This window comes from Colletotrichum graminicola (genome assembly GCF_000149035.1).
Source record: "Colletotrichum graminicola M1.001 genomic scaffold supercont1.20, whole genome shotgun sequence".
Taxonomy (NCBI): Eukaryota; Fungi; Ascomycota; class Sordariomycetes; order Glomerellales; family Glomerellaceae; genus Colletotrichum; species Colletotrichum graminicola.
The window spans coordinates 381,646-404,047 of NW_007361024.1; the positions used below are offsets into that span (position 1 = coordinate 381,646).

General features: G+C 55.0%; 8 protein-coding genes across 8 annotated transcripts; 3 read left to right on the plus strand and 5 right to left on the minus strand.

The window, feature by feature from the left end:
• Positions 1-1,306: 1,306 nt before the first annotated feature.
• Positions 1,307-2,974, minus strand: GLRG_05793 (major facilitator superfamily transporter; the record flags this gene model as incomplete). The annotated part of the gene is made up of 1 exon (XM_008096478.1): positions 1,307-2,974. The coding sequence occupies one exon, from the start codon at positions 2,972-2,974 to the stop codon at positions 1,307-1,309; it is 1,668 nt and encodes a 555-aa protein (XP_008094669.1).
• Positions 2,975-4,223: 1,249 nt separating this feature from the next.
• On the plus strand, positions 4,224-5,454 carry GLRG_05794 (SNARE-complex protein Syntaxin-18; the record flags this gene model as incomplete). The annotated part of the gene is made up of 3 exons (XM_008096479.1): positions 4,224-4,340; positions 4,391-5,139; positions 5,214-5,454. 3 exons carry the CDS (start codon positions 4,224-4,226, stop codon positions 5,452-5,454), a joined length of 1,107 nt encoding a protein of 368 aa, XP_008094670.1.
• A 491-nt stretch (positions 5,455-5,945) lies between these two features.
• Positions 5,946-6,322, minus strand: GLRG_05795 (uncharacterized protein; the record flags this gene model as incomplete). Its single annotated transcript, XM_008096480.1, has 2 exons — positions 5,946-6,210; positions 6,306-6,322. The coding sequence occupies 2 exons, from the start codon at positions 6,320-6,322 to the stop codon at positions 5,946-5,948; spliced, it is 282 nt and encodes a 93-aa protein (XP_008094671.1).
• A 1,559-nt stretch (positions 6,323-7,881) lies between these two features.
• On the plus strand, positions 7,882-9,593 carry GLRG_05796 (aminotransferase class I and II; the record flags this gene model as incomplete). The annotated part of the gene is made up of 3 exons (XM_008096481.1): positions 7,882-8,112; positions 8,221-8,280; positions 8,523-9,593. The coding sequence occupies 3 exons, from the start codon at positions 7,882-7,884 to the stop codon at positions 9,591-9,593; spliced, it is 1,362 nt and encodes a 453-aa protein (XP_008094672.1).
• Positions 9,594-13,282: 3,689 nt separating this feature from the next.
• GLRG_05797 (uncharacterized protein) lies at positions 13,283-15,370 on the plus strand (the record flags this gene model as incomplete). The annotated part of the gene is made up of 8 exons (XM_008096482.1): positions 13,283-13,493; positions 13,558-13,737; positions 13,806-13,926; positions 13,995-14,135; positions 14,208-14,477; positions 14,543-14,711; positions 14,772-15,156; positions 15,222-15,370. The coding sequence occupies 8 exons, from the start codon at positions 13,283-13,285 to the stop codon at positions 15,368-15,370; spliced, it is 1,626 nt and encodes a 541-aa protein (XP_008094673.1).
• Positions 15,371-16,091: 721 nt separating this feature from the next.
• Positions 16,092-17,171, minus strand: GLRG_05798 (cutinase; the record flags this gene model as incomplete). The annotated part of the gene is made up of 2 exons (XM_008096483.1): positions 16,092-16,654; positions 16,712-17,171. 2 exons carry the CDS (start codon positions 17,169-17,171, stop codon positions 16,092-16,094), a joined length of 1,023 nt encoding a protein of 340 aa, XP_008094674.1.
• A 1,634-nt stretch (positions 17,172-18,805) lies between these two features.
• On the minus strand, positions 18,806-19,540 carry GLRG_05799 (ubiquinol-cytochrome-c reductase cytochrome c1; the record flags this gene model as incomplete). Its single annotated transcript, XM_008096484.1, has 1 exon — positions 18,806-19,540. The coding sequence occupies one exon, from the start codon at positions 19,538-19,540 to the stop codon at positions 18,806-18,808; it is 735 nt and encodes a 244-aa protein (XP_008094675.1).
• Positions 19,541-21,098: 1,558 nt separating this feature from the next.
• On the minus strand, positions 21,099-22,022 carry GLRG_05800 (uncharacterized protein; the record flags this gene model as incomplete). Its single annotated transcript, XM_008096485.1, has 1 exon — positions 21,099-22,022. The coding sequence occupies one exon, from the start codon at positions 22,020-22,022 to the stop codon at positions 21,099-21,101; it is 924 nt and encodes a 307-aa protein (XP_008094676.1).
• Positions 22,023-22,402: the final 380 nt, after the last annotated feature.

The following is a 22,402-nucleotide window of genomic DNA, read 5'->3' on the forward strand; positions in this document are numbered from 1 at the left end:
CCACGGGCGGTCGATAGCTACCATATTCCTTGCTGCTGCTGCTTTTGGTGTCGCTACCGGTGGTTGCCATGTAGCCTGGGTCGACCGGCTTACAGGCGTTACTGCTCTCTGAACAGTGGCCTTGTTCATGATGGCCTGGAAACCTCTCAACTTCAGTAACCAATAAGGCTAGAATGACGGCTCACCTGTTGTTTCATTCTGGTAAAAGACGGTTTGTTGTACTGCTCTTGGCAAGCTAGACTTGACTGCAATTGCTTTGCTGCAAGGCTCGAATCTAATGCCTGTAGCATCAAGGGGATCTGTTGCTTTTATAGAGTGCAGTCAGCGCTGTGCCCCTTCTTCTGCGGAACTCAACTCCTATAGCGGCCGATGAGGCTCGCTTCAGACTTCAGAAGTTGTCGGAGAAAGAGCCCACCTAGCGACAGCCAGGGATGACCTCCTTGGTATAGTTTACATGCTCTGATACCTCAACCCCGTCAGGAGAGTCAAGCATTGGATGAAAAGCACCACTCAGCCAGCCAACTTTTGTCTCATATCTTACAGTAGTAGGTGTATCTGATACCCTAACACCAAGTGCTTGGAAGATGGGTTAACTAGTCTTGACAAACAAGGCAACACGGAACGTAAGGGATGGCCTCATCGCGAGCCTAAATTCAGGAGTCGACTACTCAACTTATGCGACCGAAAGCCTAATGGCATCGTCCTATGCGCAGCCACGCATACTAAAACCGTTAGCGAAGCCGGATGCGGTCCGGGTCCTTGCGACCATTCCCACGGCTCAGGTCCACCGGGCTCCGGAGAGTCAAGTGAGACCCCAACCACCGCTGAGACATCGAGCTAGAGCAAACGGGGGTTATCGGTGCCTGAGAACCGAGTTTCCAAGGGATGAATATTCCAACAGGTCGTCCTTCTTTCGTTCATAGAAAGAACTGAAGCACGTGAGAGTCACACAAAAACAAAGCCATCGAATCTGGCCAAGCGCTTGTCTTGCTGGCAGTTGTGGGTCGACTCAGTCACCTATGTTTGCCTTGAGTGAGCCGCCATTCGTCCTCTAGGTAGCCTGGTTATCCAGTTGGACCGCCGGTGATGCATCATTATCGAGAAGTATATCTCCTCTTTAGGGTATGAGCTTAAGTCAAGTGATCGCCACCAGGATCGTAGACTAAGTCAAACGATACACATGCTATTCTATCTATATCTATATTTACAGAAACAAAGCCGGGAAGAACTGAGTCTGAAACGGAAGTGAGATACATCATTTATCCGACTCCTAGGCAAGCCCCAAAACGCCTCCAAACATAACCAATCATGAAGCATCACTCCTCGTCCGTCTCTCATTCCTCCATCTAGGACCTTTCTTCGCGATTAAAAACATCATCGGGCTCAGCACCGCGCACAAGGCAGCCAGAAACGTAAACGACCACCCCCTCCCCATGCCAGAGATCATGTAGTCGATAACGGCTGTGCCGACGGCACCCATGGCACACCTCACCAGGTTGTTGGCCGCCGTGGCTGTTGCGGGGGCATCTGGGAACAGGTCCACAATCAACGTATTCATGATGTTGAAGGACCCCGTGATCGTTAGTCCGATAACACCCTGCAAAACTAACGGAACGGCGACGCTGGTCTCAATCTGCAAGACCCATCCGTATGCTACTAGCGCAACGAGACCAATGGCAACAGCCGGATAGACGGGCTGCAGGCGGGCCTTTTCGATTGGGAACTTGCTCAGGTCGTCGCCCCGTCGGCGGTCGATCGTAAAGCCGATCTTTCGGGCGAGGCGGCGATAGTTCCAGTCGAGGACGTAGCCCTGCCCGACGCTGGCGACAACGCAGCCTGCACCGTAGGGCAGGTAGCACAGGCCCAGCTCCAGATCGTTGAATCCATAGATCTCACGGAACAGTGTGCCAAGGGTCGCGGTGACACAGATGAAGGCTACGTAGAGCAGGCTGTTGTACGCGAGCATGAGACCCATTTCCCTTTCGAAGATGATCTTCACGGAGCGGATAGGGTTCGGGAATTGGAGCTTGCCCTTTGGCTGGGCAGCTGTTGCGGTGGATGCGCTCCGGGATAGGGCGTTGGCATCGGCGGCGTTCCTGCGTCGTCGGCGGCGAATGAGGTCAACAACGGGCCGGTTCCAAGGCTGGGCCGGGAGAGAGCCGTTGCCGACAACGTTGCGGCAGGTTTCTGGGATGAAGAGGGCATATGGTACGATCCACAGCCCGACTAGTACCACACAGAACCAAAAGATGGAGGCCCAGCCAAAGTACTGGGTTAGGACGCCGCCGAGAACAGGACCGATGGTTGGGCCGACGTTAATTCCGGCCCCGACGATGCCCATATACTTACCCCGCTCAGAGCTCATAGAGATATCAGCAACCATGGCGAACCCCAGTGCAATCGCACCGCTACTTCCGGCACTCTGCAGCATTCGCAGGACCAGCAAAGCGGCGTAGTTACGCTGCAGAGCCAGACCGACGCAGGCAACGAGGTATATGCTAAATGCCACAAGGAACGCCGGACGGCGGCCAGCCATGTCGCCAAAGTCGCCAAAGATGGTTGGGGAGATGGCCTGGAGGATCATGTAGGAGGTGACCGTCAGATTAACGAGAGCTATGGAAACACCCAGGTCATCAGCGATTGGGGCCAGAACCGGGTAGTAGATGTTTGCCGACATGGGCGAGATGAAGCAGGCGACGGTGGCCATCAAGGTGATCCCTCGTTTTGTTGACAGGGCTATTACACTGTAGGCCGGGCCGCTGGGTTGGCGAGTGAGGTTCTCGGGGTCGAATCGTTCTGAGGCTGGGTCGGGCCTATCGCCTGAGGTTGCGTCATGTTGGTCATCATCGTTGATAACTTCCGGTTCCGAAATCGACGATACGGGGCGAACGGATGGCTCTGGAGAGGTCGTGGACAAATCAGGCCTGTGTTGATCTTCTCCCGGGACCTTTTCATTCAGCTCATCTTCTCCCATTCTCAACCAAGGTCATGAGAGTTCCAGCATCTGCTTTAGTGAAATGGCTGGCTCGAAGAGCGCAATCGAGACAGGTGGTTTGAATATAGATGGGTATCAACTCTTCGAGTAAAAGATACTACTCAAGGACTATGTGCGATCAAGGAGATTGGCCAGTTCAAACATAACAAGGGAGATGCTGCAACAACATAAGAAAGACCTTGCCTCTGGGCAAAACTCATGTCGACTATCTCCCCACCCCCCGGCTGAATGATGTTATTTCCGATTTATGGATAACCGGTATCTAGCCGACCCCCTGGCTTAGGCTGCTGTGATTCGTCTTGACCAACCATACCTCCACAAAGGGCCCGCCTATTTTGAGCAGCTGGGTCGTCTGGAACTTGAGCAAGAGTGACGTTTGGGAAGCCATCTCGGAGCGGTATCGGTATAGAACCCACTGGTATGAGTAGTAACGGCTGGGAATCACTACGTACAACTCTGAGATCTGCAGTGACACCGGCTCGCATTGCGCTTCTAGAACGAGTCTGGGGTCACTCGAGATTGGACAAAGGGAATTTAATGGCTGACATCGGATAGCCGAATCCAAGTATCGAGCCGTTTTCAAGGCCAATCTATGTCGTGTGAGAGATCGCTTGATCCTTGGTTCTCTGATATGCGTACGATGCCAGGGTCAGTCTTCAACCGCGCAGGTGTGGAGGATTTATGGCTCGTGCCGCCATGCCTATGCAAGTCCAAACTCAGGGAGAGCTTGTCTGGCACCCGCGTTGCGAAAAAAGTGCACACTTTAGAGCCTACTACCATAGAGGCCATCAGCTAACCTGTTTTGCAGCAATCATACCTCAATGAATCTAATGACAATTTTATACAAGTTAATTCAAACTTACTACAGGAGTTTTTCGATCCTAATACTCTACTTTTCTTTTGTATTTAATATGTATAGGTACTGAGTCTACCTTATTGTTGTTAGTCCCTTGCTGGGTGTCCGGCCAGCACCGCCACAATAGCCACTGCTCGGTCTACGCTAGAGACCGAGTGTGGCTGGTGCAGGGGGGGGGAGCCAAAGCCACGTCATTAATGGGAGAACAGCTCTCCAGATTCCCAGCGGCAACGCGAAATGGCCAGGAACTTGTACGACGTTGCTGTTTTATCCTTACCAGCAATTCGCGAGTAGCATGATCACCGAATTGAGGTGACAGGATTCATTTTGGATTGCACACTGAAGTGCTGCAACGGCCGACCTGTACCGAGAATGGACATCACGCCCGAATTCAACGAGCTGCTGCGGAAGCGCAATGCGCCCATCGTCGGCGAGAAGAAGCTCAGCCTTGAAGCGATTGACGGTTTCCTCAAAGAGGCTTACAGAATAGTCAGTAAAATACCAGCCGGAGACCGAGGCTTGTCGTCTAACATCCCTAGAACCACCACATCACGAGCCTCCACAACGAACTTAAAGATGTTCGGCAAGCCTACCTCTCGACTGCGCAGCCGCGCAAGACGCACATCCGGCCGGGAAACAATGCAAGCCAACCCCGCCACCTCACCGACCGCGACCGCGAAGAAGTCGACGCCAACGCGAAGCAGATGCTCCGCGAGTTAAACGCCAGCATCACCGCCCTCAAGGACGCAGAGCTGCTCCGCCGCGAGACTGAGGCAGCCATCATCCGCAAGAAGTTCGCTCGCGGCCTGGGCGCGCTTGGCGCGTGGGCCGCCGGCGCCGCCGGCGCCGCGACGGGAGGGGGCGGCTCTTCTGACGACAGTGGGAAGACGGCGGAGCACCGGGCGGCGGAGGCTAAGGCGCGGACCATCGAGCAGCACCGTGACGAGGTCATCCAGTCGCTACGGCAGAGGCTACAGCTGTGCGGGAGGACGCAGCAGGACATGATGGAGGTGCGGCTGACGAGGGAGATGGAGAAGAACCGGAGCGTGCTGGCCAAGGCCGGCGGCGGGAGCGCGATGCCCGAGCTGGGAGGGTTCTACGAGTCGATGAGCAAGAGCGCAGCGGCGGCAAAGGGGCCGGCGAAGGGGGCGGGGAATTCGGGGGTACCGCCGGGCGAGGGCGGGCCGTATAAGCCGCAGGAGGACCTCACAGAAGAGCAGATACAGATGTTCGAGAAGGGCAACCGGGATATGCTGCAGCACTATAACAGCACGCTGAACAAAGTCAGGTACGTGGCGGCAGCAGAAACCCCGTCTGGACTGGCCAGGGGTGCCCGAACCACCACTAACGGTTTGCGCACAGAACGGCCGAGAAGTCTCTGCTTGAGATCGCGGAGCTGCAGACACTGCTCGTGAGCAACCTGGCAACGCAGTCGGCGCACATCGAGCAGCTCGTGGCAGACTCGGAAAACATTACGGAGGACGTCGGGGGCGGCAACAAGCAGCTCAAGAAAGCTGCCCAGCGGCCCAGCGCGGCGCGGTATACGTTCTTCGCATCGGCGGGGTTGTGCACGTTTCTGATCTTGTGGGACTTGATCATATAATTGTCGCCTTGGTTATGCATGCTTCAAGAGAAGAGCTGCACGACGCGCAGGCTTGCAGAAACAAGGCCGGTGTATCTCCGGACGGATGTGAATGTTAAGATGGAAACATAAATAAGGAAACCCCAGCAATTCCCCGCAGTTGATTCATCATAAAACCATACTAGGCTGGCATTTTTTGGAGCACGTGTGTTATTGAGGCTATCACCAGGAGGGTTTCAACCAGAACTGGGGGTAAGCAGCCTATAAGTCGGGCTAAAAATAACAGAGTATCGTCAGGGCTGAGACATGCCACCCTTGCTGGAGAAGTGACCTATTATTGAGCTACAGTTTCCATGCTCAGCATGCTTGAGAAGTCCTTCATATGTCAACATGCTACATCTGAATTGAATTCCTCCATGTTTGGATCACGGGTCAGTCATTTTGGTTAGTTGGGCGGGTTGACATGTGAAAGTAGACTGTGTAGCTAGCTGTGCAGCCGCGTCACATGCTGGCTAGAGAGCTTGGACCGGGGCCAGGTGACATCCGAATCCAAGCCTTGTCGGACCCAATGGGATAGCCGGTCGGCTGCCCTCTGCCTTGAGAGCACTACTACTAGGAACAGTGAGCCGTGTAGGTAAACAAGAGCTCGACGGCGATGCGGTGAGTCTGAGCGAGTTGGAGGTGGAGGCGCCGGCTTCTGGCCCGCGGGTGTCACCCAGGCTCTGGATGCGGAGCTGTTCGGCAAGTGCCTTGGCGAAGGTGTTGCGACGCCAGCTCCTGATTGGCGCTGTTAATAGCATCTGACTGACATGCGAAACGGAACTCGGTACCCGCGGCGTTTGAGTACATGGGACTGTCGGTACCATACTTACTTTCTCCCTGATGGCATGTTGAAAGGATGTCGAAAGCGACGGTTCGCTATTAGGCACAACGGCCAGTGAACAGCGGTGGAACGGAAAGCTGGAATTGCGTCTCATCAGGGCTGCAGGGCATCCATCATCGGCCGAGTTCAATATCGCGTGATGGATGGGACGATTCGTCATGTCCCGGGTGCGCACGACGAGGTTCAGCCCGGCCGCTCCGTCCGAGGTCTGGGGTTTGTAGAAAAGAGTCGAAATCGGGATGGATAACCTGGTGAACTGCACACCCAAAAGTGCTTCCCAGACACGGCAAAAAACACAGTGAACCGTTTGTCGAGTCGTGGGCGGTATCTGGCGGCAATGGCAGAGTCATGGTCATGGGGGTTTCGTCCCGAGACCTCGGTCCACTCGGCGGCAGTGACCTCACAGCCCGTCAATTCGGTAGCTTGGGGAGGGAAGTTAGTTGGAGGGGGTGCAGAGGATAAGAAGACGGCGCATTCCCCAGCGGCCTGCGATGAGGGCTGTCAATGAACGAACCTACCTACCTGCCTACCTACGTATCTACTTCCGCAACTTCTTCATCCCGGCTATACCTAACCACCTACCTAGGTACCGAGCTCCTTTTCAGGTACCTACCTACATTTGGGTACATTCCCAGGTACGACACTGTTACGAAATCGACAATCTACAGTACTTATTCTTGCAGACAAGCCCGTTGTCCACTGCCGTTTCGAGCAACGAGTTACGAAATACCTGTCGGCAATTTGTGGATACGGCTCGTCACGTTCAAGTCAGAAACTTTAGGGGGGGAAAACCCATCTTTGCCCATATCCTGCCACCCCCGCCCTTCCACCGCCCGAGCAAAGGATACAGCAAAACAAGCCCCGTAAAGAGGCCCGTTACCCTGGCCTGCATTTGCATCCGCATCCGCATCCGCGTCCGCGTTCACACCCCCGCAGCACCTATTATCCGCGCCCTGCATCTTCCCCCCAAACCCGCAACTCCTGGCGTTGGAGACGAGACACTGGGCGAGACATAAGTGTCGGTACCTATCTTAGCAGCTTCCAGCTCGGGCACATCCTTAGCTCCTGCCATCACAGTATCAACAACCAGCGCCTCCAGGTAAGCAGAGCAAAACCCCGTGTCACAATGTACCTTTCTCCCCCCGCCACACCCTCCTCCCGCGGTCTCCCCCGCCGCCGTCCCTCATCGCCATCAGAAAGGTACGGCGTTGTATCCGTCCGTCCGTTCACTACCTATCCTAAGTAGGTACCTACCTACACAGTATCTGTACCACTTCCCGTCTGTAACCTTCCCCCCTCATCTCCCTCCCTGTTCCCCGACGCCCTAGCTGGAGCCTGTTAGACGGGGGCGCATGTCCGCTTCCATTTCCCCGGCCAACTTGGAAAGGTTCCAGACACGGAGCAGGTTGGCGCCTGCAATTGCAATGCATCCCATTCGCCCGTCTGGAATCGAACCACTATTGATGCCATAATAGTAACCACCCCGGCGCAGACCCTTTAATCCTCCGATACCCGCCTTGACTCGTTTCCCTCTCTTTTGCGAAAGAGAAGCTCCGACATTGAAAATGCCCGGTGACTCCTCCTCGTCGTCATCCTCCTCCTCTCCTTCTTCCTCTTCCTCTTCTCACCAGAACAACCCTACCCTCTCGAGAATACGCAGTATCGCATCACACATCATGCCGCCCGTTGCAGCAACAAGTTTCCCCGCCGACACGGTGCCTCAAGCTCCTGAGGATCCCCTCTTCGGCTTGATGGCTGCCTACAGGGCCGACGAGAGCAAGGACAAGGTCGACTTGGTGCGTAGACCCCTAATTCCCCCCCCCCCCCCCCCGGGCAAGCTGTCGTAGCCTTCCTTGCCTTCCTACCGCTGTCACCGCTAGCTAACATGCTCCTGTCGTATATAGGGAATTGGAGCTTACCGCGATAATAACGCGAAGCCTTGGGTGCTCCCCGTCGTCAAAAAGGTGCGTTGCCTTATCCTCCTTCTTCGAACCCCCATCGTCACGCCGTCACTGTTGCTGCCGTCATTGGCGCAGCCGGCCTTGTTTGTTGCGTCGTGGCCCCCTGCAGCCTCCAACAAAAGGGCTCGCCTGCGTCACACGCAGCAGCAACAGCTATGGTATTTCGATGAGGATTCCCCTTATCCACCTTTCCCACCTTCCCCCTTATCCACCCCCGCTGACCCCGCCATGATGTAACACCACAGGCCGACGAGATCCTTCGCAATGACCCAGAGCTGAACCACGAATATGCTCCCATCGCCGGAATACCGGCCTTCACCGGCAAGGCGAACGAGCTGATGCTCGGTGCCGACTCGCCCGCCATCCGCGAGAAGCGCACCACCTCCGTCCAGACCATATCCGGCACCGGCGCCGTCCACCTGGGCGCCCTTTTCCTCGCAAAGTTCTACAAGGGCAACCGCACCGTCTACATCTCCAACCCGACATGGGCCAACCACAACCAGATCTTTGGCAACGTCGGCCTGCCCATTGCCCAGTACCCTTACTTCTCCAAGCAAACAAAGGGCCTCGACTTTGACGGCCTGAAGTCCGCTTTGTCCTCCGCCCCCGAGCGTTCCATCATCCTCCTCCACGCCTGCGCCCACAACCCTACCGGCGTCGACCCCACCCGGGAACAGTGGAAGGAAATCGCTGCTCTGATGCGCCAGAAGAATCACTTCCCCTTCTTTGACTGCGCTTACCAAGGCTTCGCCTCGGGCAACCTCGCTCAGGATGCGTGGGCCGTGCGCTACTTCATCGAGCAGGGTTTCGAGCTGCTCATCGCCCAGAGCTTCGCAAAGAACTTTGGTCTCTACGGCGAGCGCGCCGGATGCTTCCACTTCGTCACCGCACCCGCCCCCGATGCCGCCCAGACGACCTCCCGTATCGCCTCCCAACTCGCCATCCTCCAGCGCTCTGAGATCTCCAACCCGCCGCTATATGGCGCTCGCGTTGCTGCGACGGTGCTCAACGCCCCCGAGCTGTTCGCCGAGTGGGAGGAGAACCTGCGTACCATGTCTGGCCGCATCATCGAGATGCGCAAGGTACTGCGCGCCAAGCTCGAGGAACTCGGCACCCCCGGCACATGGAACCATATCACCGACCAGATCGGCATGTTCAGCTTTACCGGTCTATCCGAGACCCAGGTGCTGAAGCTGCGTTCCGATGCACACGTCTACATGACCAAGAACGGCCGTATCAGCATGGCTGGTCTCAACACGAGAAATGTTGACTACTTTGCCAAGGCTGTCGACAAGGTCGTCCGCGAGACACAGTAGAGGGAGTAAAGCGGTGTGTTATTATGTGTTTGTAAATCCGGTAGACCTAAGCATCAATCGCGGCACGTTAGGATAGGACCCGGGACTGGGATGTCCCGGCATGATGGATGGTCATTGCACCAATGGATGACGAAGACGTGCGGCAGGCGACGGAATAATGCAGGTAAAATAAGATTCTAGATTTTCCCAGCTCCGAAGTAATCAACCATCACATCACTCCTTGGTCATTGCGCGCAACGATATGCAATATTCACGTTAGCCGGCGATATTTCCATGCGTGCCAGGCTAGATAGACTTTGGGGCCTGCAACCCACATGCCGACATTCCTAGGGTTTCTACATCTCCATGCTGGGGGAAAGCGGTGCTGCAAAAAGCCTGTCCTCTTCCATTGTCGTACATCTACTTGCCAGTCGCCAAAGTCCAAAGTCACGTTACGTTTTGTTTAGGTCAATGCCCCTGGGGCTCACATGTTTTATTTCGGATGAACGACACAGCACTGGCAGAAGCCCCGACAGCCTTCGTTTGAAAAAGCCTTCTGATGCCAGAGGCTGGCTCCCCCCTCCCCCCTCCCCCATCACTGAGAGTGACCTCGTAATGGGATATCCGGCACACGGCGGGTTTGCCGAGGCAATTTGCTTCTCACGTGCGGGTGGTTTGCGTGTTTAGTTCTACCGAACGGTTGGTGATATCAAGTGGGCGAGGCGCCGCGATCTCGAGGTCTTCATGAAGGAGCTTTGGCGGGTCGTCGGTGAGGTGGACGCTCTATTTAAACATGGCTCGAGCATCGGGCTGCATCTGTGTAAGAGAGGATAAACGCGACGGGTCACTATCAACAGGACGACGAGAGGACAAGGGTAAAGCCGGAAGTGGCGTTGAGAGCCGCGGAGTTCCACGGGGGAGGCTTGTGTCGCCTCCCCTCTTCCTCCTCCCTAGACAGCGGTTATTGGGAGAGTACCTTGACGCACTGGACAGAGTCGAGATGGACAAGTGGTCGTCGAGCTCCAATCCCCTACCAAGGCGGGTCTAGTGCTTTGTCCATATCGTTGGGTTGGTCGACGTGCGAGGGTCTCCAACCCGCCGCTTCTACAGCCATGTCTCCGGGTCGAGGACGCCAAGTCCACTGAGGAGCCGTTATGTGACGGCGTTGACTGAAGCCTCTCGTTTCGTCGTCTTTGCCGTCGTCGTCTCTCCGGCCGTCAATGTTCGTTGTTGTCGGTGGTGCCCCTGTGATCCTCTGTTCCCTGCCCTTTTCTCTCTTTTCAGGTCTCCCCCCCTGCAAGGTGACTCGGTGAAGAGGGTGAGGAAGAAGAGGAGGGGGAAACACACGAAGTATGTTGGACGGTTCAGGGACGACGTGCCGGTTATCTAGCCCTAATGCCTCGTGGCAATCGGCCCTTCTCTCGGGTCTTTACGGCTAACAGCGTCTCCACCCTCCCGCAATGCCGGCAGAGGAAGAGGAAGGGGGCGGGATCGATGCCTCCACCCCCCCCTCGCGCGTCTTGTTTGCGGGCGAGTTTTGTGGGGGTAAGGAGGAGAGAGACTCTTGAGTTCTCCCACATCCACTTTGGGACGATGGATCCACCCTCCGCGGATTTCCTCGTATTGTGTTGTTGATTCTTGGCCTTGTCGAGTCATTACGAGAAGCCAATGGGGTAGGGGCGGAAGAGAGAGAGCTGCGACGTCCCCTTCCTAGGCCAAGCTCGCTCTTCTTCTCGGCCTCTTGGTTTTCCTAGAGAACTTAACCCGTGTATAGGGGGCTCTTGGCCGGGTCAGGAGGACTCTCTGCATACCTCCCAAATGGCTTGATGTTTGATGGTGTTACCCCGCAAAGTCTTCCTTTTCCGGATCAACGAGATGCAGGATGGGATAGGATGGGATGGGATGGGATGGGATGGGATGGGATGGGGATGGGGATGGTGTTCGATTGGAGGGGTTTGAATCAGTGGCGTCCTGGCATAAATACAGCTTTCTAAGTAGGTACACAGCAAAGTCTCTTTGATAACGCCCAGCCTGTTTGTCCGTGGGCTCATCTGAATTCGCCGACTGCCGGCGGAGAAGGCTCTAACCTGCACAGCTCCATCCCACCACTGACGATGCAACGCTGTCATCCTAAAGTCCGATCAGGCCTGTCGGGACCAGAGAGGGCTTGGAGGGTTCCGAACCTTAGGTTGCATCTGCAGGTTTGACAACCACGCCATCGGTACTGTGCCAAACATAGTTCAGACAGGATTTGACTAGTCTACGAGGTATAGGAGAGGAGTTGAGCGAGCGAGCACTTCGAATGCAAGCTGCATGCATGCGCCCTTGGCCGGGCGAATAGTCTTGCCAATCACTTCCCGTTGGGGTCTCCAAGGGACTTTTCGATGTCTGTCCGCTCTGCCCAAATACCGCCAGAAAACCCAGCATGGCACACCATTGCTCCCTACACCCATCCACACTCCTTGCCTTTTCCCAGAGTGCTCTGTCGGTGATCCTCCAAGTAGATGAGCTGTGCCGCATCACTGCGCAACACATGGTTCTTGGCACATGCCCGCATGAGCATTCGCAGTTACGTCTGAAACTCGTGGCTAAGAGGCGGTATTGGGTCTTTCTGTCCACTCCAGGGTTGAAGCTAGTTGCAGGTAAGCCACCTACTTGGGTAAAGTTCGTTTCGCGGGGCAGAGACCAAGCATCTTATTTCGACGGCAGTTCTAAAGCAAAGTTGGGAGAAACGTCCAAATGTAGCTGTGACGACTGCCCTCGGACGACTGTCCCTTCGGCCCTATGTGACCCCAGGGTCTGACAAAATAACCTCGGCGTATGGGGATGGTCTCGCTACTGGTCCTCCCGGTTGACCGAATGCGGCGCCCATGTTGTCATCCCCGACAAGCACAACACGCCGCCAAGCAAGGATACATCCTTTCAAACCCCAAAAATTCATTGGTAAATCTGGTCGATGGCTCTCCCCACCCCCTTGCTTCTCCACCATAGGCAGATTACCAGCCACTGTTCGGGGGAGTGCGGAGTCACCCGCTCGAACGCCCTCCCACAATTTAAACACATCCAGGTAAGCCCAATACTGCCCATGGGGAAGACAAAGCAGAGAGGCCATGTGGGGAAGAAGGGGGTGGGTTTGGCTTCCCCGCATGTGGCTCGCCTCCACGTATGACTGACCGACCTCCCAAACCCTGGCTCTATTGTTGAAAGATGAACCTTTGCTCTGACTGGATGGATAAATGCAAGCGATCCTCCGGCCATAGACAGGATTGGCTTGGCAAGCCATACGACGGCTCGTTGCTACGCGCCTCCCGTGTAACGGTCATCTCATTCGGACCTTCTGCCACTTGGGGGCCCTGGAAGGGACGCTTCCCGCAGTCCCGCCTTAGCCATTATGTTCTATGCCGGGTTCGTGCATGCTACGTAGGCAAAGTGAGTAACGCTGACATGGGTCATCGCTTCACGCCAGATGCGTATATAATGCCCTGAGTAGACCTCGTCCGATGTTGCATCGTACGAGAAGACAGAGTGTGTGCCTGCTTTTCTTCCCTGGAGACAGGGACCCGGTAAACATATAATCTCCGCCCAGTGGAATACAAACACTACTCACCCAATCCTCGTCTTTCTCAAATCTCTTGCCATCCGTTCGCGATAGCTGCCTCCTAAACTTCTTGTGTCCCATCGGAATACCCCAGCAGCAGCGGTGGCCCAACATGGTTCAGATCAAGCGCGTCCAAGAAACCGGGGCGGCGGATCCCATCCTGACGCGCATCTCGGAGGAGGACAAGGTGCCGTGGTATCAGAAGCCGAACCTGCGATACCTCTACTTCATGCTCTTCCCGACCTGCATGGGCATCGAGCTGACGTCCGGCTTCGACTCGCAAATGATCAACGCCCTGCAGATCGTGCCCTCGTGGGTGGAATGTAAGTCGTCCAGATTCCAGAGAAGTCGAAAACTTCCCGAGAACTAACGCCTTCTTTCTGTCAGACTTCGGCAATCCCCAGGGCAGTCTGAAGGGCATTATCGCCGCCGCCTACTCTCTTGGCGCCATTTTGTCTCTTCCCTTCATTCCTGTGGTGAACGACAAGTTCGGCCGACGATGGTCCATCCTTGGCGGCAGCTTGGTCATGGTGGTCGGCGCGCTCATCCAGGGGTTCTCTCAGCACGGTACGTCCGAACCCCCCCCCCCTTTTCCCGCCAAGAAGTTGGAGGAAGCTAATCCAAAGGAACCATAGTCGGCATGTACATCGTTGCCCGCATGATCCTCGGTTTCGGTATCCCGACCTGCATCGTCTCCGCCTCGTCTCTGATCGGTGAGCTCAGTTACCCGAAGGAGCGTCCGGTTCTCACGTCGTTGTAAGCTACCACAGCAATCAACTCTTGGGTCTGCGAGAATGAACGGTGAAGAACTAAATCTAGTGCAGGTTCAACGTCTCCTACTATGTCGGTCAAATCTTGGCTGCCGGCATCTGCTTTGGTACCAACAACATCAAGAGCGACTGGGGGTGGCGCATTCCGTCCCTCCTCCAGATCTGCCCTTCTCTCCTTCAGATCACCTTCGTCATGTGAGAGCCTCGCGTGGAAGAAGCCATCAGGGCTATCCTTTGTCCTCAATATCTGACCTCCATCACCCGCAGGTTCATCCCCGAGAGTCCCCGTTGGCTCATCACTAAGGACCGTAGTGAAGAGGCCAATGAGATCCTGATCAAGTACCACGCCGAGGGCGACCGCGAATCCGAGTTCGTCAAGGCCGAGATGGTCCAGATCAAGAGCGTCATCACCCTTGAGATGGAGGCTGCGAAGCAAACGTGGATGGACCTGCTCAACACAGCCGGCATGCGCCGTCGTGCTCTCATCTCCATGATGCTGGGTCTTTTCACTCAGTGGTCCGGTAACACGCTGATCTCGTAAGCATTTTCCGATTCCTCCCCCCCTCCCCCCGCCGTCGCCTTGCGCTGACTTGAAGACGTAGATACTATCTCGGCGACTTGCTCCAGATGGTTGGCTTGACGGACTCTGCGGTGAAGCAAAAGATCAACCTCGGCCTCTCCGGATGGGCCCTCGTCTGCGGTCTCACTGTCGCATTGCTTGTACGGAGGATCCGCCGTCGCGTCATGTACCTTGTCTGCACGATCTCACTGGTAGGCTCCCCCCCTGAGGCATCCCAAAAGCTGCTGCAGAAAGCTAACAAGACGTGCTAGCTCTTTTGCTACATTGCATGGACGATCTCCATGGAGCGCGCTGTGCACGCCGATGAAAACGGCTATAAGAACCAGGGCGCGTCCGTCGCGACCATCTTCTTCATCTTCATGTACTCGCCCTGTTATAACATCGGTTACAACGCCCTGACGTACACCTACCTCATCGAGCTATGGCCTTACGCGCTGCGTTCGCGCGGTCTCTCGCTGTTCCAGCTGTTCGGCAGGTTGGCAGCCTTCTTCACGACCTTCGTCAACCCCATCGGCCTCGAAGCCGTCTCGTGGCGCTACCTCATCAGCTACTGCTGCTGGCTCGCCTTCGAAGTGGTATTCGTATACTTCATGTTCCCCGAGACGGCAGGGCGCACCCTCGAGGAGCTGGCTTTCTGTAAGTCGCTGATACCCGTTCCGTTGATTCCGCGGGCCTCGCTGACGCATACTTTCCCCTCCCAGTGTTCGAGGACAAGGCCCTCGCCGACCAGGCCGTCATTGCTGTCGAGAAGGCCATCCACCACGAGGACATGGACCCCATCGGCGAGACCAAGAGCGGGGCTGTCAGGGCGGAGGCTGTGGAGGACGTCGGCGCCAAGTCCAAGGTCTGAGTCTTGTGCAGAAAGCGGCCGGCGCAGGCACTGAATCGAAAGGCTCTTATGGTTTTCTAAGTCAGCTCCATATCCCCGGATAACGAACACAAGTATGAGTTTCAGAACATGACCACTTTCCCCCCATTCTGTCCACGACTGCAGGGATTATATCCTGCGACGTCGCTGCTATTGTCTGTTGTCGGACATCAATACTCCCGCCCCATTGCTATATCAGGTCACCACCTACCTGCTACCTGTGCTTGCGCATGTAGATGACCAGTGGGCACCCGGCGAAGGCCATATCCAAACTACCCAAGTGATTGAGGAGAAAGTCTAACCCAAATGTTCCTTATTGTGAGAAGGTACCTGTCCGGGGCTAACCAAGTAGCTGGGTACGAACTTGTATATGAGGATCACGACGGCGGATTTCTCATAATTTCATAACCATTTGCTTGGTAATCAATCATAGGTCTATTATGTCCCATCTTCCATCAAAAGTAGCCAGCTCTCAAAGAACCCCTGTACGGAATAATGCGTCCAATCGATCCTGGCTCAGATCCAGATGCCGTTATGATTCGAAAACTATAAATTACAACGCTTAAGCAATCGAGGGTATGTTTGAAAAAAGATATCAAGCGCTCCACCATGTACACCATTACAATTATGGGCTGGTCTTCAAGCCATGCGTGATCCTGTCGTGTTTGCTGCAAATGATCATTTCTTCTTGATCATGTTTACGTCAAATCATCCCGGAAACAACCAGGGCGGCTAGTCCAGCGGTCCCCAGGAGAACCGACCTGCAGGCCAAGGCCGTCGCCGCACTTTCCGCGGTGGTCGAAGAGGAGCCGGCATTTTCGGCCGTTGGAGTCGCCGGGGCCGGCTCTACGGGCGTCGGCGAGGCGGGAGACAACGCGCCCGAGGGGTTCGCGCTGACGGACGGGATTTCCGGTGCGCTGATGGACGGGATCGCTGGTGCGCTGGGGGCCACGGACGTTGTGGGCGATGCGCTTGTCGGCATAGAAGACGTCGTCGTGTCGGGCTTTCCGACCATCTCCTGCACCCACTTCCCGGCGTCGCCAGAGTAGATGTCAAAGTAGTTGAGGTGGTTGGCCGCGGTTTTGCCGCCGGCGCAGATCGGGTCCGAGTCGGCGCAGTACGAACGTGCCACCTTTGAGAAGGCCATGAGACCGGCGAGCTGATTCGCCGGACGGGGGAACAGCCCGTTGTCTGGGGCACCCCCTAGGATGTTGTAGGGCTGATTGGCAGTATGCCTTGTGTCGCCGAAGAGAAGCACAGCAGCAACTATGAGACGACGCTATTAGCCAACGCCGGGTTTCAGCAGACCAGACAACCACTCACTCTTGTTTCCGGGCGCCTTCGTTGCGTCCATGCCCGGGGTCGGCTTCTGCTGGCAACCTTGGAAGAAAGTGCCGCCTCCGCCGCCCATGACGTCGCCGACAACATGGGCGCCCTGGGAGTATCCGCTGACAACGAGCGCCGCGTCCGGACACCGCTTGTTGTATGCCGTGATCTGGGCGGTCCCGTTCGCGACACCATCTACGATAGACTGGCAGTACGGCGCCGGCAACGGGTTGTAGAATTGGATGTCTTCGTAGTCGCAGCTGTCGAGGCCGTCGCAGATGGCGGTGACGAGCTTCCCCTGGCGGCCGGGATACGGTTCGTTGTTCCCGCGGGCGAGAAAGATGTGAACGTCACGGCATTCAGCATCGCCCGTGGCCTGTCGTCCAGCGACCGACGCAGCCGAGGCCCATCGGGCGGCGGATATAAGGGCGAGAGCCGCTGAGAGGGTTGACACCATCTTGAGGTCGTCGGCTGGCAACTGGCGGATGGCTGCAGCGGGCTCTGGACGAGTGAAGTGCGTATAGAGAGGAGTGGGAGAAGTAGGAAAAGTTGAAACGAGAGGATCGGAACACCCGAAAACGGGTATGCTGGAGGTTTGAACTAGTATTTGAATCTCATGCCTCCCTGTCCCCAAGGCTGGTTCGGTACCGATGAACCACGCCACTTGAAGCTGTTGACGAGTCAATGATAGGCCTGGATCCACCAAGACCAGGGGTTCCCAGACACCGTGCCATGGTCTGGACCTTCGGCTACGCCAGACGTCATGTACCCATTGATTGGCGCCGGAGAACTTGAACGAAAGGCGAAACAGGAGCTGAGAACCCTGCTGATCACCCGAAAAGTGGGCATTGCACCGAGAATGGAGACAGTGGCGAACGCAACAATTCACCCCGTCGGCTATTTTGGGCCTGAGGTCGGGGCAATGTCAAGTGGATTGTTCCTGTTCCTGCCTGTGTGGGGACTCTGTGCAGGGATGACGAACTTGGAGACTTCGAGAGTGCATTTGCTGACGACCAACTGCACCCGCACTACAAGTAAATCATCGGTGTCGAGCAAGAGGTTGAAGCTCGTGGGCCACCATGATCATCTACAACGTCCGTGCCCTGTTGCTTGAGCACAACCCTTGGTGGACCGACATCTATTTTAGCAAGAAAAAACTTTAAAAAAACTTGAGAGCACATCTTGTGAGAGCTCGTGCTTTACAAGCTAAGCCTACTAATTCCTTTTGTTATGCACGAGTCTGTGATGCCATCCATTCCCAACAGTCATAATTCGCACAAACCATATTTGTTTATGTGTTTATGTGTTTATGTGTTTTGTTTTCCTGGCTGAGAGTGCTTGCAGGCTAAATCCTGGCGTCGTAGGTTTTATCGGAGCGACGTCAGAATGGGGCCTACAGTCCTATTGCTTCTGTTCCGACCTTCCGCATTCTCCGACTCAACCGTCCAGGGGGTCGGTCCCCACAGAACAAGTAAACATCCCATCCAATCGCGTGGCACAGTACCAGAGCGAGATTATGAGTATTGGATCGGCATCTGCAAGTGAGATTGATGAGGCGATCTTGCCGAATCCTAGAGAGGAATGCTCTGATAACAGTGGCTGTGCCTCATTCTGGCAAGCTTTGAACGAGTCCTTCAGAAGCTAACACTCGTGTTATCATACGGAATGCGGCCATATCAATGACCCGAACCCCGGCCAGTTGGCAATGAACGCAAAGATATGTCAAGGAAGACAGTTGCAGACGGTTTGCAATCTGTAGGAATCTGTGGGATATCTATGCTGACATTTAGCTCCCGAGACAAGCCATCGCCAATTTCCCGTCTTCCCTAGCTCTGCATGACCCTAACCCCATCAAGGATCAGGATGCTTATGACCTTCCTATCAGAGCGGTGGAAATCAATCGAGCAACCGCAACAGTGAAATGGTTAGGTGACGGGTATAGTTGTTGCAGAAAAATCAGGCCCGCGCGCTCCTGTTGTGGCCATGTCTGTTGCACCCATGAAAACCTTGAACCGACGATTCTTCATCTACCGCCACTCGAAAGAGAGATTGACAGCTTTCTTAGTTGGTGTGTTCCCTCATCAACCGTGATCAAAACGTCTGCACGACATAAAAAGGTACCGTAAGGAGGCAAAAAGACCGACTGCTGACGCTTTGTTTGCGCTCTTCCTGGTCGTCGGTGTGCTTTTCCTCTTCCTTGGTCTGCGCCACCTCCGCGCTGACAACTGCTTCTTTGAGATCAGACCCGAGCTTGGCATTGATATTCATGTCCTCCTGGAAATAATCTTGCGTGGCCTGTTGCTCGAGTATATTGAGCTCGGCGCGACGGGTGCTGATCTCGTCCATCTTTTCCTGTAAATCTCTCGAGATGTTCTTCTTGCAGGACTCAAACATCTCCAGACACTCGCGAGTCTCCTTTCGAAACCTCGCCAGCGTTTTGGCGCCTTCGTCGTCACGGAGCAGTCTTGCAACGTTGTGGGCGTCCCTGAGGAAGGACTCGATATCGCTACCCGCCAACTGCTCGCGGTGAACGGCTTTGTGGCGGAGGTTGGCGATGGATCGGAAGAAGCTATTCCAGCTTCCGTGGGGATGCGGGATTGCCTCGCCCTTGAATCTCACCTCCGCCTCGTAATTGAGGATGCGCACCCAAATATGGAGCTCAACACACTCAGGAGCCACCCATTGTCTGCTCCAGAGAACCCGAGGCATGTTGTGCACCGCATATTTGAAACATGCATTTTCGAGAATCCCCTGTGTGCTGACAAGAAGTGTGTGCTGAGCTTTGTATAGAAGGCATGCTGGGTTTATCTGCGGATGGGCCGACATAGACAGGACGCTAGCGGAACGTGACTGTAGAGACGGAGCGACAGCCGATGTCATCTCTCGCAAATTCGTTTTGATGGCAGCAACAGCCCATGGCTCTTCGCTAGGCGAGTTGCTAGCTATGAGGTCACTTTCGGGACAATGACAATAGTCTGCCCCCCCCGTCGGTGTCTGTGTGGGAGGGTGTCCGATGGTTCGGCGATTGTGCCTTCGTCATGGTATTTGAGCTGATGTTGGCAATCGGCTCTATCATCCGGGCCGCCGTTTCTGTCTTGTTCCCGATGCCTCCGTCCTCGATATCTTCGTCCTTCGTTGTGTTCATCTGAAAGTTCGGACGTTCTATTCCTACGAAGTGTGCGCTTGCCATCTGGTCACTTTCGAAATTTCCTGCTTTCAAAAGCCTCTGGCAAACGACAACAACAGAGTTGAATTGGTACTTCCTGATCAAGGCGACTGCGGCAGGATTATATGTATGTGGTTGCTGGCACCGTCGGAGCCTCGACTCGATGACATTTTGTTTGTGGATTTGCGACTCTGGCCCCCAGAAGACGGAGGAAAGGCCCAGGTAGACCTCCCTCTCGTCAGGTTCGGACTTCATGGTCGAGGTTGGTGGGCCGCTGTTGGTAGCAATCAGTCGGTTTGACTGCCCGAGAAGAAGAAAGCAAGGTGGAGAAAAGCTTGCGAGCTGGCTGGTGATACGGATGAGAAATCGAATCAAGGGCAAAAAGAACAAGGCCTTGGAAGCACATGCAGGCTTGTTAACAAGACGATAGAACAGATGAAAGAACGAACTAAAGGCAAGAGGGAAAGGAATAAGATCTCGGGAGTAGACGAAAATTTGTTAACGAGACGATGGAACGGACGAAAAACCGAACCAAAAGAGGAGACCAACAGTGATAATAACAATCTTCATCTATGATGTGATGGCAGAAGGTGAACACAGCCAAAGGCATATGAGGGAACAACAATGGGGCATGAACAAGCAGCTAGAAGACATTGATAGGGAGTGGTGTGTCGATTGTGACCAGAGGGGCATATATTAGAGAAACAGCACTGTATTGCTTTGCAATTGTCCATGGCGAGCAGAAATGCTGAAAGGCTGGCACTGCCTACCTACACCTAGTATTTGTTATACTGTTATTGATTACACTAGACTCACTCAAGCAGTTGTGATTCATAGTTACCATAATACATAGGATTGCCTCGTACTGGGGCCGGTTCAGGAGTCCCTGTAGATGGACCCGGTGCAAATCATTAGCATCGGAGCTGAATGGACAGAGGTTTGAGATATGGCCAGCGGGATGGAATAGTGAATGAACGGGCTGGGCACATACCTTGTGAATTCATAGTGTGATGCGACTGGGGCACCAGGCAACAGGTTTTTGCTGCAAACCTTACTTTGGGGTCTGCGTTGGTTTAGGGGTGGAGCTCAGGGAAGCAGAATGTCTTTTCATCACCAGCAAGTAGCAATTAGTGGGCTGTCGGAATATCGGAATACGTTGGCTTGTTGTAAATAATAGACAAATGTTGTTACAGAATGCCCATTTCGTACCCAGGGGATTCAGATGAATGACGGAATTATATCTCGGTTCTCCCTCGACTCCAGCCTTCCTTCCCTTTTCTCTGTCTCCCGGCGCCGGGGCTTTGAAGTTGCTCTTCGCTTTTTGAATCTTGTAAACAAATCATCGTCGTCGTCGTCGTCGTCGTCGTCGTCGTCTTCATCTTCTTTCCTATTATCGTCAGGGGTCGTTGCCGTTTTCGTGGAGGCTGGTGTCGTCGACATTGATGCGGGTGGACCCCCCCTGCGAATGGCTGGTTTAGTCTCTGCCATCCGCATGCGGGCATCCGGTATCTTTGATTTCTGCGGAACAGGTCGACTAGGTGCTTCCGCACCAGTTCCCAAGGAATGAGAGGGTCCCCCGGACGCCGTTCGGCCTCTCGCATCTTCCATCCTGGCTGTGAGTCGGCTGGGACGCCCCAGGTCGTCGCTCTCATCCTCGGTCTCCTCATCATCCTGGTCGGACCTGATCGCAGTGATCGGCCTCTTACTCTGCGACCTCACCAGACCCCCAAACAGACTTGAAGCTTTCGATCCGGAATCTGTCTTTGTAAGCGCCATCAATGGCACCTCCTTCTTCCTCGGGCTATGCATGAGGCCCTGTAGTGAGGTTCCTCGCCACGGAATGCTAGTCTCATCTCCGCTTTCATCACCGTCCCTGCCCGCCACCTGCTTCGCTTGCCGTAAAGCTTCGCGCTGCTTCTTCTTACGAAGCAGCTCCTCCTGACGTTTGCGCGCGAGCTCGGTAAGGGATCCAACGACAGGGCGGGAAATGTTTTTGATCGTCTCCGCGTTTTGGCTCCGCGTCTGGGCCTTGAGGCGTTGGTACTCGGCGACATGGAGATGGGCAGTAAACTGTCCCGCGACAGTAAAGAGTTCGTCCTCGACCATGCGGTACTTGTCATCGTGCTCCAGGCCTTCAATCATGAAACTATGAACGTGTCAGCTTTAGGTGGCAGTGAATGAGCCCGGGTGGAGATTACGTCTCTGGGAGAGGTTCTGGAGGTGGTGAGGTAGAGGGGCTCCTATCTGTGGAAGCTCAGTTAGTTCTTGATGGTGAGTGAAAAGTGTCCGTGAACACGTACCCTCAAGAAAGCCAGCTGAGCGGGCTGTTTTGCAACTGGAATTCCCTAACGAAGCGATGGTCGTAGATTGCTTGGGTGTGACACGGGGTGGTATCGCGGGTTTCCGCGGAGTCGTTGCGCTCGTTGGTTTCTTTGGTGTTGGCAATCCTTCTGGAGTATCACGATCCCAAGGAAGTCGTCGCGTCATGGTGTGGGCGAAAACAAGAGGTGTAAAATTCGTAG